The 15,197-nt window shown below is 39.3% G+C and overlaps 1 protein-coding gene across 2 annotated transcripts in view; it reads left to right on the forward strand.

Annotated features, from left to right (window-relative positions):
* The window catches only part of UBE2V2 (ubiquitin conjugating enzyme E2 V2), a 53,497-nt gene extending 41,545 nt beyond the window's left edge, over positions 1–11,952 (forward strand). For both annotated transcript variants that reach the window (XM_034966052.3, XM_034966051.3), the window contains 2 exons: positions 248–373; positions 11,063–11,952. In XM_034966052.3, coding sequence (XP_034821943.1) covers positions 248–373; positions 11,063–11,209 — 273 coding nt within the window. In that variant the 3' untranslated portion in view covers positions 11,210–11,952. The remainder of the gene's footprint in view (positions 1–247; positions 374–11,062) is intronic.
* Positions 11,953–15,197: the final 3,245 nt, after the last annotated feature.

The raw sequence follows: 15,197 nt of genomic DNA on the forward strand, positions 1-15,197 counted from the left end.
GTAGAATTAATTTTGTAAAATCTCATGGAATTAATTTTGTAAAATCTCAGTTTTTAAGTATGCTTATTGCATTTTTTCTCACCATATAGGTGAAATAAATTTGAATGTAGAAAAATAAATTCTTAATCATAAACACTGTCTTATGTACATTCATATTGTACTTTCCCTTTTTTTTTTTTTTTAGCACTTAGACATTAATATTTTAGGTATTGTTATTTTGATTATCTTTTTGTTTTTTGCCTTCCAGACAAATTATGAAAACAGAATATATAGCCTGAAAGTAGAATGTGGACCTAAATACCCAGAAGCTCCTCCGTCAGTTAGATTTGTAACAAAAATTAATATGAACGGAATAAATAACTCGAGTGGGATGGTAAGTTAATATAGTCATTTTGGTTTTATATAACATAATGTATAGAGTTATATATTATACGTACACACACCATAATATATGTAAGATATTAATATGTAGTTAGGAGAAAGTTTTTAAAAGAGGACCTTTGTTAAGCCAAAAGTCTAAAGAAGGTTGCATTATGTTGTTTTTCTTTTATTAATATAAATTAGGCCATCCTTAAAAACCTTAATGTACTTGCCTAGAATAGATGCATGTGGTGGTTAAAACTTTTTTTTTTCTTTTTTTTTTTTGAAACAGAGTCTCACTCTGTCACCCAGGCTGGAGTACAATTGTGCGATCTTGGCTCACTGCAACCTCCGCCTCCCAGCTTCAAGTGATTCTCCTGCCTCAACCTCCCGAGTAGCTGGGATTACAGGCACCTGCCATCATGCCCAGTTAATTTTTGTATTTTTGTAGAGATGGGGTTTCACGATGGCCAGGCTGGTCTCGAACTCCTGACCTTAGTTGATCCGCCCGGCTCGGCCTCCCAAAGTGCTGGGATTACAGGTATGAGCCACTGTGCCTGGCCAAAAGTTTTCTTAGGGTTTTAATTGCCTTAGTAGTCATATTTCAGTTGATCTTTATTTGGTAAAAAGATGACCATTATTGGGCGGGGCATGGTGGCTCACGCTTGTAGAGATTGTGCCACTGCACTCCAGCCTGGGTGAAAGAGCGAAACTCCGTCTCAAAAAAAAAAAAAAAAGAGATGATCATTATTTCTCTTTGAATGTTACTTTTCTGAGGGTTAAGGTACATTTGGTGGGATTAAAAGGATGACTATTCATGAAAAGGATGAATATTCATGAAGGGTTTTTTTCTTTAAAGAGCAAATATGTCTGTGTTGAAACAGTCATGGCTGAGCATCATTGTCTATTTATTTTTGGGTTTCACTCTGTCCCCCAGGCTGTAGTGCGGTGGTACTCCCCCAGTTCCTGTGGCCTCAAGTGATTCTCCCACTTCAGCCTCCCAAGTATGTGAGACTACAAGGCACATGCCACCAAGCCCAGCTAATTTTTGTATTTTTTGGTAGAGATGGGGTTTCGTCATATTGGCCAGGCTGGACTCAACTCCTGACCTCAAGTGATCTGCCCACCTTGGCCTCCCAAAGTGCTGGGATTACAGGCGTGAGCCACTGTGTCCAGCCCATTGTCTCTTTAAACAAAATAACATGCCCTGCTTGACCCACACAAGTTAGTTAGTAGAAACAGCTGAATTTCCAGTATGAGTAGATTGTTAAGTTCATGATAAGTCTTTGAAGCCTAGGCTCTCTTGGTGCCATGTTGAGAGCACACCACATACAAAATACATTTTAGGAAGCAAAATAACATATCATCATCATAAAATGAGTATCATCCATCTCAGGAAATAGGGCCTCAGTATCCTTGATTTCTCATCCCATCCCTGCGTTCCCTCTCTCTACCAGTGTATTTTGTACTACAAATGTATCACATACGTACACAAATTCATCCTCCTTTCTTCTCTCCTTCTCTCTTTCCTTCTCATCTGTTTACCATCTGTTAAAAATCACGAGTTTATACTAACAACTCCCACTAATTTTATTCTAAAACTATAGGGTTTGTTCTATGATTCTTCCTTTCCATTTGAGAAACCTGGCTCCCATGCTTCCCAGTGCGTTTACTTATTTGCTCAATTTCCCCTTCATATAACTGTACTTCTGGCAACAAGTTGAATCTTGGATTCACAGCCAGCTCCCTGCCCCTCAACCCCAACCTAATACGCAGGTCTGAGGCGGGGCCCCAGATTGGCTGGTGCATCCAGCAGGGAGGCACCAGGCCAAATAAAGCATGACCCTGAGAAAGGAAGAAGGTGGGAAAGGTCATTGGAAACCTTAGCCCTGCACCTGCTGGGCCATTAACACCCCCCACCCCTGTGCCAACTCAGAGCTGGGACCTGAGAGTCTCTCCAGCCCTCACAGTCCTCAGTTGGTCAGTCTTTGTGATTTACTGGGAGCATTTAGTCCATTTACATTTAATATTCATAATTACTGACATGTTCAGGTTTAAACAGATCATCTTATTTGGTGGTTTCTATTTTTCTACATGTTTCTTGCCTACTTTTGGAATGGTTGTTCTCAACTTCTTTCATTCTGTTTGTGTTCTTTCAGTGATTATTCTAGAAATTATGCACACTTATCTATTTTTAAGAAATTTGATAGGAGCAGGATTATAAAGCATATGAGTACACAGAAAAGATATTATTTAGGGAATGTCCTGTGTGACACACAGCATTGCCTTTATGAAGAAGACCTTTGTTAGATTTTGCTACTAGACATATCTGGTTTTCTCCACTACTGTTTTGTTTTTACATTATAGCTTCTGTAAATTAAGTAACTAATGGTGTGTTCTACATTGTCATGGAAGCTAGGAAATTTAGATTAAATTTCAGACCTACCTCTAATAAGCTTATCTGATCTCTTGGGCTTTTGGTCCAGTAGTTGATATTTTGCCTCCCTCTCTACCTCCCTTCCCCTAACCCATTTATCATTAAGCCTTGTCAGTTTTATGTTCCAAATGTAACTGGATTTAGGTCTTATTTTTCTATTTACATTGCCACCAAGTGAATATTGGCCATCATTTATTTCCTGGACTCTTGCAACAACGTCTCTGATTCTACTTTTTAAAATCCCTTCCAGTCTTTCCAAAGTTAGCAGCCAGAGGGATCCTCCTAAGAGACAAATTGCGTCATGTCATTTCTGCACTTCAAATTCCTTTAGGGGCATCAACCTCAGCATGCATGCTTCTTGCCATGGCTCACTGGGAGTGCTCAAGGTGCACACTGGCCTGCATGCCTTTCGTTTGGTCTCAAGACCTTTGCACTTCTGTTCTTCCTCCTTCCTCCCCAGTCTGGCTAACTCCTGTGGGTCCTTCATTTCTCACTGTAAATTCCACTTTCTTTTTTATTGAGACAGAGTCTCACTCTGTCACTCAGGCTGGAGTGCAGTGGCATGATCTCGCTCACTGCAACCTCCATCTCCTGGGTTTAAGTGATTCTGCTGCCTTAGCCTCCCAAGTAGCTGGGACTACAAGTGTGTGCCACAACACCTGGCTAATTTAATACAGATGGGGGTTTGCCATGTTGGCCAGGCTGGTCTCAGACTCCTGACCCGCGTTGGCCTCCCAAAGTGCTGGGATTACAGGCATGAGCCACCGCACCCAGCCTAAATTCCACTTTTTAGTAGAAGTCTTTATTGATGTTCCAACTTGAATTATGTCCCTTCTATTGCTCTGTTAAAGTCACTCTTATTCTTTTGTTGCACTTAACTATAAATTTATTTTTTTGTTTTTAAAAGAAATGTTTCTAACATAATAGAAGTTTTAGAGAATGATAGAACCAGCATCTATGTGTCCTTCACCTAGCTTTGTCAAATGTTAACATTTGTCTTATTTGTAACAGATCTTTTAATTTTTTTTTTTTTTTTTTTGAGACGGAGTCTCACTCTGTCTCCCAGGCTGGAGTGCAGTCACGCGATCTTGGCTCACTGCAACCTCTGTCTCCCAGGTTCAAGCAATTCTCTTGCCTCAGCCTCCCAAGTAGCTGGGACCACAGGCATGTGCCACCACGTCCAGCTAATTTTTTTGTATTTTTAATAGAGACAGGGTTTCACCATGTTGGTTAGGCTGGTCTCAAACTCCTGACCTCAAATGATCTGCCCGCCTCGGCCTCCCAAAGTGCTGAGATTACAGGTGTGAGCCACCCTGCCCAGCTAGATTTTTTTCTTATTAGTACAAAGACTACATTATAAATAGAGTTAATTCTATGTGTGGCTTTCTCTTGTTTCCCTTTCCTGTTTTTTTTTTTTTGAGATGAGGTTTGCTCTTGTTGTCCAGGCTGGAGTGCAATGGCATGATCTCAGCTCACTGCAACCTCTTCCTCCTGGGTTCAAGCGATTCTCCTGCCTTAGCCTCCTGAGTAGCTGGGATTACAGATGCCTGCCACCATGCCTGGCTAATTTTTGTATTTTTAGTAGAGATGGGGTTTCACCACGTTGGCCAGGCTGGTGTTCAACTCCTGACCTCAGGTGATCTGCCTGCCTCGGCCTCCCAGAGTGCTGGGTGGGATTACAGGCTTGAGCCACCACGTCTGGCCAAGTTTAAAATTTTTAAATTAAAATGTTCTCCGTCAGATTGCTATAAAACTTTCTAAGTTCTTACTCTCAATTGCAATGTGTATCTTGTCAAGGAGCAATAGAATTCAGTTCGTGGCCTGACCCTTTCCACGGACACACCTTGAGTAGTGCTGCTCTCGGGAATACATCTAGAAGTGTGCCGTGGCGTGGGGCTTTCTTCAGCTTGAATATTGCCAAGCTGCTTTCCTCCCGGCTGGGTCAATGTCAGCCCCACCAGTGGTGTATAACAGGACCCTCTGAATGTATATTCCCACCAACCCTTCTTACTGTCAATCTGGAATGGGGACTGGGAAATAGAAAAATAAATACTGATTTTAATCATTATTGGAGTGTAGATGTGTGTATAGAGGGTTGTGGGTAGGGTGAATATATTGGACATCTGTTTTTCTCTTCATTTACATCTAAGAGTTTGGATTATTACTTTTATAACTAGTAAATGGTACAGAATTTCACATTGGTGATTGTGCCAGGATAGTTTTTATATTTTGAGGCTGTTTAAGTGTCTCATGAATTGTAGTTCATAGGCATTGATGGTGGGTGTTGCTTTAGTAATTTTAGTTTATATGTATTTAATACGACGAGGCAAAGTTATTCCCTGTGGGTGGTTAGCACTCTGAAGTGTAAATTTTATTGTCTTATGCAGTGAGATCTCACATTTTGGAGGTCATTGTATGTTGTAGACTGATAAGATGCAGATTTTATTCTGACATGATATTTATTTTCTCATGCTCTTTACTGCGTCCTCTCTCTTCATCTTTTTTTCCTTTTCCTCCAATGTTTCTTTTTTTTTTTCTGCACCCTGTTGGTATTTCACAGGATTTGCAATCACTTATGTTTATTTAACTACCATTTACAGCTGGAAGTGTTTGTTTCTGATTTAGAAATAGCTTGGTATTCTCTCTACTTATTTTTATAAACTGTTCAGTTATGGAGTCTATTTAAAATAGGCTAAGGAGGTTGCCACTCTTTGAAGTGAAAGTGTTAGAGGAAGCATTTTAAATGTACCTTACCATTGTAACATTTTTCTTACTCTTTTAGTTAGTTTCTTTTCCTTTTTTTTTTTTTTTTTGAGACGGAGTTTCGCTCTTATTGCCCAGGGTAGAGTGCAGTGGTGCGATCTTGGCTCACTGCAACCTCCGCCTCCTGGGTTCAAGCGACTCTCCTGCCTCAGCCTCCCTAGTAGCTGGGATTACAGGCGCCCGCCAACATGCCCAGCTAATTTTTTGTATTTTTAGTAGAGACAGGGTTTCACTATGTTGGCCAGGCTGGTCTTGAACTCCTGATTTCAGGCGATCCACCCACCTCAGCCTACCAAAGTGCTGGGATTACAAGTGTGAGCCATTGCACCTGCTGTTAGTTTCTAAAATAAATATCACTCTAAAATTATTTTTCTTTTCTACTTTCAAACACTTTTATGGTGATATAATTCACATACCATACAATTCACCCATTTAAAGGGTAAAATTCAAGGGTTTTTAGTATTCACAACATTGTGGAATCAGTGCCATGACCCAGGTTTGGAACATTTTTGTTCTTCCCAAAGCAAATCTGTGCCCATCAGTTGTCATTCCCCATCCCATCTCCCTTAGACCTAAACAACCATTAATCCACTTTCTGTCTTTTTTTTTTTTTTTTTTTTGAGGCAGAGTCTCACTCTGTCGCCCAGGCTGGAGTGCAATGGCTTGGCTCACTGCAAGCTCTGCCTCCTGGGTTCATGCCATTCTCCTGCCTCAGCCTCCCAAGTAGCTGGGACTACAGGCGCCCGCCACCACACCTGGCTAATGTTTTGTATTTTTAGTAGAGACGGGGTTTCACTGTGTTAACCAGGATGGTCTGTATCTCCTGACCTTGTGATCTGCCCTCCTCAGCCTCCCAAAGTGCTGGGATTACAGGCGTGAGCCACGGTGCCCAGCCCACTTTCTGTCTTTATAGATTTGCCCATTCTGGATGTTTCATATAAATAGAATCATAGAGTATGTGTTCTTTGGCGACTTAACGTAATGTTTTCAAGATTTACCCATGTTTGTATTGTGTATTGGTACTTTATTCCTTTTTATTGTTGAACAATATTCCATTGTATGGAGATCCCATTTTATTTATCCATTTATCACCTAGTAGATATTTCTATTTTTCTACTTTTGGCTATCATGAATACTGTTGCTATGAATATTTGTATACAAGTTTTTGAGTGGGCAAATATTTTCATTTCTTTTGGATATATATTTAGGAGTGCAATTGTTGGGTCATACGGTATCTATGTTTTAGTTTTTGAGGAACTGTCAAGACAGTTTTCTAAAGTGAATAGGCCATCTTACATTGCTACCACTAGTGTATGCAGGTTCCCAGCTTCTCCACATCCTTGCTAACCCCAAATAAAAAGCAAGAAATTAAAACATAACAACATAAACAATCACCTTCAAAAAAAGGAAAAGGAGACAGGGTTTCGTCATCTTGGCCAGGCTGGTCTCGAACTCCTGGGCTCAAGAGATCCACCCGTCTATCTCTCCCAAAGTGTTGGGATTACAGGTGTGAGCCACTGCACCTGGCCTGCCTTTCTGGACTACCGTAGCTTTGTAGTAAGTTTTTTTGTTTGTTTTTGAGACAGAGTCTTGCTGTGCCGCCCAGGCTGGATTGCGGTGGTGCGATCTTGGCTCACTGGAACCTCCACCTCCTGGACTCAAGCAGTTCTCGTGCCTCAGCCTCCCAAGTAGCTGGGATCACAGGCATGCGCCACCACGCCTGGCTAATTTTTTGTATTTTTAGTAGAGATGGGGTTTTACCATGTTGGCCAGGCTGGTCTTGAACTCCCAGCCTCAAGTCGATCTGCCTGCCTTGGCCTCCCAAAGTGCTGGGGTTACAGGAGTGAGCCATCACGCCTGGCCTGTAATAAGTTTTGAAATCATAACTTTGTTCTTCTTTTTTTAATATTGTTTTGGCTATTCTGGGTTTCTTGCATTTGCTTATGAATTTTAAGATAAGCCTGTTCATTTCTGCAAGCAAGAAAAAAGCAGTTGAAATTTTAATAGGAGTTGTATTGAATCTCTAAATTAACTTGATGAATATTGTCATCTTCACAGTAATAAGTCTTCTGACCCATGTATATTTATTTAGCTCTTCAATTTCTATCAACTGTATTTTACAGTTTTTAAAAATTATTTTTATTTATTTATTTTTTTGAGATGGAGTCTAGCTCTGTTGCCCAGGCTGGAGTGCAGTGGCGTGATCTCAGTTCACTGCAACCTCTGCCTCCTGGGCTCAAGCAATTCCTGTGTCTCGGCCTCCCAAGTATCTGGGATCACAGGCATGTACCACCAGGCCTGGCTAATTTTTGTATTTTTAGTAGAGACGGGGGTTTTGCCATGTTGGCCAGGCTGGTCTCGAACTTCCGAACTTAGGTGATCTGCCCACCTCGCCCTGCCAAAGTGCTGGGATTACAGGCATGAGCCACCGCACCCGACCTTTAAATTATTTCTATTTAATTTTTTTTTTCTCTTTTTTCTGGGGAGGGAGGGAAAGGGGGAGGTAGGAGAGGAGGGTGGTAGGAAGGAGGGAGGGGAGATATTTTACAGTTTTCAGTGCACAAGTTTTACACTTTTGTTAAATTTATACTTAGGTATTTTATTAATTTTTATTTCAGATTGTTGCAAGTGTAAAGAAAAACTAATTTTTGTATATGGAACCTGTATCTTGTTGCCTTGATGAACTTGTTTATTAGCTCTAATAATTTCTTTAGTGGATTCCTTTGAATTGTCTATATACCAGATCATTTCTTCTATTTCTTCTGCAAATAGAGGTAGTTTTACTTCTTTTCTTTCTAATCAGGGTGCCTTTTATTTCGCTTCTTTGTTAATTGTCCTGGCTAGAACCTCTCCAGTACAATGTTGAATGGAAGTGATGAGAACGGGGCCAGGTGGTGGTGGCTCATGCCTGTAATCCCAGCGCTTTGTGAGGCCGAGGTGTGCAGATACCTTGAGCCCAGGAGTTCGAGACCAGCCTGGCCAAGATGACGAAACCCTGTCTCTATAAAAAATACAAAAATTGGCCGGGCGTGGTGGCTCATGCCTGTAATCTCAGCACTTTGGGAGGCTGAGGCGGGTGGATCACGAGGTCAGGAGTTCGAGACCAGCCTGGCCAACATAGTGAAACCCTGTCTCTACTAAAAATACAAAAAATTAGCTGGGTATGGTGGTGAGCACCTGTAATCCTAGCTACTTGGGAGGCTGAGGCAGGAGAATCGCTTGAACTGGGGAGGCATGGGTTGCAGTGAGTGAAAGTAGCCAGGCCTGTGGTGGTGTGCGCCTGTAGTCCCAGCAACTTGGGAGGCTGAGGTGGGAGGATCACCTGAGCCCAGGGAGGTCGAGGCTGCAGTAAGCCACAATTGTGCCACTGCACTCTAGCCTGGGCAACGAGTGAGACCCTGTCTCAAAAAAAAAGAAAAAAGAAAATATAAAAAGTGATGAGAATGGACATCCTTATCTTATTCTTCATCTTAGGAGGAAAGTATTTGGTCTTTATTAAATATGATGTTAGCTCTAAGTTTTTTGTAGATTCCTGTTAGGTTGGAGGGTAGTTTCCTTCTATTCCTAATTTATTGAGTATTTATATCATGAAAGGTTTTTGGATTTTGTCAGATGCTTTTTTGCATCCATTGAGATGATCATGGTTTTTGTTCTCTGTTCTGTTAATATGATATATTACTCTGATTTTTAAAGTATTGAATCTATCTTGTGTTTCTGGGATAGGTCCTACTTGTATATAATCTTTTTTGTTTGGAGATGGAGTCTTGGTCTGTCGCCCAGGGTGGAGTGCAGTGTCACGATCTCAGCTCACTGCAACCTCCGCCTCCCAGATGCAAACAATTATCCTGCCTCAACCTCCTGAGTGGGTGGGACTGCAGGTGCACACCACCATGCTAAATATTATATTATTATATATTTATAAATACAAATATTATTGTATTTTAGTAGAGACGGGGTTTCGCTGTGTTGCCCAGGCTGTTCTCGAACTCCTGAACTCAGGCAATCCGCCCGCCTCGGCCTCCCAAAGTGCTAGGATTACAGGCGTGAGCCACCATTCCCAGCCTGTATATAGTCTTATATGTTGCTTGAGGTCAGCTGTAGATGACAGCTTATGGCCTTCTCAGCTCTTTCATAAGCCTGTGCGCAGCCCTACACATGTGTGTGGTCTTCTAGATTCCCAGGCCTGTTTGGAGACACCTCATTTCCCAGCTTGTCTGCTTAAGTATTTTGGTTACCTTCCTGCTTTTTTTTTGGAGACAGAGTCTCGGTCTGTCGCCCAGGCTGGAGTGCAATGGCGTGGTCTCGGCTCACTGCAGCCTCCACCTCCCAGGTTCAAGTGATTCTCCTGCCTCAGCCTCCCAAGTAGCTGGGAGTACAGGCATGTGCCACCACACCTGGCTAATTTTTGTATTTTTAGTAGAGGCGGGGTTTCACTATCTATGTTGGCCATGCTGGTCTCAAACTCCTGACCTTGCGATCCGCCCGCCTTGGCCTCCCAAAACGTTGGGATTACAGGCGTGAGCCACCGCATCCGGCCCACCTTCCTGTTTGACTCAACTTTTTTTGACAAATGCCCAAGGTAGGAGGTGAGTGAAGATATGTGAGCTCTGAGGTCAGATAAAGGAAAGCTCTGTGTGAGTGGAGTTTTCCAGGGAACTGCAGGACAGGTCAAATGCTGACAGTTAACTGGGAATGGGCTTGCAAGGAGCTCCATCCCCATTCTGTTGTTCTTTCACAGAAGATTAATTTGGGTCGGGTGCCGTGGTTCATGCCTGTAATCCTAGCACTTTGGGAGGCTGAGGCAGGTAGATCACTTGAGCTCAGGAGTTCAAGACCAGTCTGGGCAACATGGTGAAACCCTGTCTCTACGAAAAATAGAAAAATTAGCCTGGCGTGGTGGCGGGTGCCTGTAATCCCAGCTACTTGGGAGGCCTCATGAGGCAGGAGAATTGCTTGAACCTGGGAGGCGGAAGTTGCAGTGAGCCAGGATCGCACCACTGTACTCCAGCCTGGGTGACAGAGCGAGACTCTGTCTCCAAAAAAAAAAAAAAAAAGGAAAGAATAATTAGGAATAGTGCGTAGAATACATTGGAAAGAAAAATCTGAAAGAAGAGATCAGGTTAGTAGCTTTCATCTAAATCTCAGTGTGAGATAATTCCCCAGATTTTGGGCGGTGGCATTGGAAATGGAGAGGAACCTTTTGACCTTACTCCATTAAGAAAGAATTGGTAAATTTATTTACAAAGTAGTTATTTAATATAACATTTATTTCTGATGACCAAAGTTCACTGTATGTTTTATGTCTTTATATTTTCCCAAAATATTAAACTAATTATGATAAAATATACTAATTATGGTATTAGTAATTTCATAGTGTATGTTTTGTGAAAATAGAGGCAAGCTATGAATTTTCAAAATCATTCTTATTAAAATATGCTTAACAAATTGGTGCCATAGTACTTTAAACTTGCTAGTTAACTGTACTCTTTCCTCCCCTTTCAGGTGGATGCCCGGAGCATACCAGTGTTAGCAAAATGGCAAAATTCATATAGCATTAAAGTTGTACTTCAAGAGCTAAGACGTCTAATGATGTCCAAAGAAAATATGAAGCTTCCACAGCCACCAGAAGGACAAACATACAACAATTAATTTTAGTGGATCTCAAACTTGTCTTAAATCAACAACCTTCTACTCATGTTAATGTCTTGATTAAATATCACAATGCAAAATACACATTAAGTAAAAGAATTCCAGCTGGTAAACATGACCTGGACATTTGTAAGAATATATTTAATATATGTACACCCATTATGTTTTCAGGTAACAGGAGGAAAAATGCAGCACAATTTTTTTTCTCTTGAAAGGCACTGTCATTTAAACATAAACCTGGAGTACTCGAAATAGAATTCAGGTTTACAAGATGAAAGCGTGTGGAGAAGTGTCAGATGGCAGTGGAAGCATGTGTGTTTCTAAAAAGTAAAAATCTCAAGAAAACAGAAATGGCATGCTTTACCCATCTTGCTTAGTGAAAGAGAGCTGCAGTTGAAATTGTTTAAAAAGTAGCAGGTACAACGAATATTGTCACAGATGTGTTAATTTTTGAAGCAATGTGGGTGCTGACTACTAGTAGTATCAAAAATATGTTCAGGATTGTTTTGATACCTGTATTTATAATAAAAAATGTTGGGGGGAGTTGATGAATTCCTGTTAAAAGCTGTTCTTGTGTGTTACATGTAACAGACATGGTAAATATTTGTTTACAGTCTTTGTTTAACAAACCATGCATTTAAGTTTAAGTGAAGTCAACAAAAAGGAAATAGGTGTATGGATATGTGATTTTGAGATTAAAGTTAGTCTTAAAATGTAAATAAAATGTGGAACGTGTCCTCAGAGACTGTGCCATTTCTATTATGTTGATGTATATGTACAGTACCTTGCCAGGGAAGCAAAAATTGGAATTATTGTAGCTTTTCATGTATACACACTTTTATTTACCCTATTTTGTGTACTTCTTGTGAATTATAATTTGCAGACTATTTCAGAAAAGAAATTATCTAGTTTAATTTCTTCTTTGGACAAGGAGTCCTAGGTATTATATTTTGAGTTTGATTTCACCAGAAATAATAATATTAAAAAGATCTTTGCATTCTGGCAGTTCTTTTAGGATTATAGGTTGCAAATTATCCAAATATATATCCCATTTTTTAAAGCATAATATCTTTTTTAGTTGTTTTTCTGTGAAGCTTTTGGTTAATAAATAGGGTCAACTAATTGGAGACTTTTCTCTTCCAGTTAGGGCTTTTAATACTAACAAGGATAACTTTATTCATTCCTCGTATTCTCTACTCTAACAAATATGAACTCTGAAGTTGAAAATTCATTTATGTTCTGCTTTCACCAAAGTGACGCGAGGCTTTAGGTCACTGTTTCACTTCAAAGTACTGGATCCAAAGCTTTGTTGAAAATGCTGTTTGATGAATTCACTGAAGAATATAGAAAGGTGGTCAGGTAAAGTCTACTTTTATTTTGTCAAGCTTAATAATTTGTGTCATACTTTACCCCAGTATATATAGGCAAACCAAAACCTTATCAAATATTAAATTAGATGTTTAAACTTTGCTTATAAAGTAAAGTATTGGCCATGTGGTGGCTCACGCCTCTAATCCCAGCACTTTGGGAGGCTGAGACCAGCCTGGCCAACATGATGAAACCCTGTCTCTACTAAAAATACAAAAAATTAGCCAGGTGTGGTGGTGGGTACTTGTAGTCCCAGCTACTCGGGAGGCTGGGCAGGAGAACTACTTGAAACTGGCAGACAGAGGTTGCAGTGCCGAGATCGCACCACTGCTCCAGCCTGGGCAACAGAGCAAGACTCCATCTCAAAAAAAAAAAAAAAAAAGAAAAATATTAATAATTGACCTTGGCTGTATATTAAAATACTTACTTTTATAGTAGAGCACATTTCTCAAACATGCCCTGAAAGGCTTTTATCAAGCTCATATAAAGTTAAAGCTTTGAGCTACCTTTTCTTGGCCAATAAAGTCACTGACAGTTTATGTAAACATTAATTTCAACATGGCTGTTGCATTTTAATTATCAAAAATGTTTAAAATGCTTTAAGATGACACATAGAGAACATACACATACATACAAATTAGTGCATTTGTAATTTGTTAAATTTGAAATGAACTATTACCTTGAAATATAGTCTTTAAAAATTTTTAATGGTTAAAGAAGATTAAATTGAATGAAACTGTAGTCTAATGGTAACTGATGATCTGAATCCATCTCTCTGATAACCTCCTTTCCATTTTGAAAATGTGTCTTATTATACATGGAAGCTAGTAACTACGTGAATGCTGTTGGCAGGATGAGGGTCTGGGTACCTCAGTCTCTTGTCCTGTTTCCTTCCCCCAAATCCACCATTGTGAAGTTGCCAACCCCCTGCGGCCTTCCCCTGCCAAGTACATGTTGTCAGAGTCAGCCCTATAATGTTCATTTCCCCTCTTGTTTGTGGGATTATGGATCTCTGCAGAAATCTGCATGCCAATTAACCCATTTCTAAAGCAGAATCCATTTTGCATGTCACAATCAAGATGTACTTGGCAATCTAAGACACACTGGGAGACTGTAAGAGGAATTAATATAGAAAAGCTCTTAATTATAACATTTGGAAGAAATTTTTCCTTTGTTTTGTAAAGTGGCTAAGGTTGTAGGAGTGTGTGGTATTTATTACCTTTTAAATGAACTGTAAAATTGCCTTAGAAATTTGTTTAAAAGGCTAGCAAGTGAGACCCTTGAGGATGATCATATACTAATAAAGATTACCAAAAGAAACTTCTTGTCCTGTTAGGTCAGTGTTATGATTTAATGGTTTTAATTACTTAACCAATTTTAAGAATTGACAATTTTTAAAAATATTTTTTTCTACCATTCTAAAGTAATGTCTTTTGTTGTGGGTTTATGTGTAACTACAGGATTTTGGAACATAAACATTTTGAAGGATAGTCAATGGTATTTAGTCTTGGATATAAAAATAGAGAAAATTTATAGCTTTATGTTATTAAAATAATTTATCACACAGAGTGATTTGAGGTTTTTGCAGAGTAGATTTGTTTGACTCATGGTTTATTAGTCTGGATTACTTAAGAACAATATGTTGATTTTAATGTTAATTCCCACTAAATATATAATATTGATAAATACATGTGAAATTAATATTGTTTTGAAAATGTAGAGGACACAGCTGGGAATTATGAATGCTTTTTTCTTAATAGGTTTGGTGTGTGTGGCTTTGGATGGTTCTGCTGATGCATCATGGAAAGACAGCAGGGAACTGTAGCCTGCCATCAAAACTGTATCAACTCTTTTAATGAGCATGTGACTGTATTAGGTACATTTTGAAGAATATAAGTACTGATGATAAAGTCTAGTATGCATAATAGGATTTTGGAGGCATTTCAGGAATTTTCCTTTTATAGTATGCTTTTTAGTCATCTGTATGTGTAATATCATAGTATCATTTATTGCTGGGATGGATCGAAAAGCACTGCTTTTACTTTTCTGATAAGTATCAAAATGATTTTCCAGTACCAACTTGACTGGCTTTTAATTATTGTCACACACACACAAAATTCAACTCCTCAAGGTTTGGGAAAATTGTGTATTTTTTTGTATACAAGATAAAAGTGTCATAAAAAGGAATGGATGAATTGTTGATAGGAACATTAGCAGTTAATTTTTACCTGATACTGAGTTTACTGTAAAATAGGAAATGCATAGGAAGGAATACCTCTTAAATAATATGCCTTATAGAATGATGAAATCTTACCATAGTTCATACTGAAAATGTTGTTTATTTAAAAGTATTGTGGAGTGTTGAAAATAAAGATACACAATAAGTATTTTCTGAAGAGAAAATTAATGAAGGTATTTAATGATATAGGAAATAAGTGACAAGTTAAAGTCCATTTTGTTTCAATAAAGGAGTTGTGCAAACTCAAGGAGTGAGTTACATGATTGAAAAAAATCATTGGATATGAGGAGGTTGCTATGGTGTTTATATCCTTAATAGGATCTTTTCATCTAAAAAATTCCTAAGAATCTGCTCCATCTCATGTTTAAAATTAAAATTTTT

The sequence above is a fragment of the Pan paniscus genome, chromosome 7 (genome assembly GCF_029289425.2).
Source record: "Pan paniscus chromosome 7, NHGRI_mPanPan1-v2.0_pri, whole genome shotgun sequence".
NCBI lineage: Eukaryota > Metazoa > Chordata > Mammalia > Primates > Hominidae > Pan > Pan paniscus.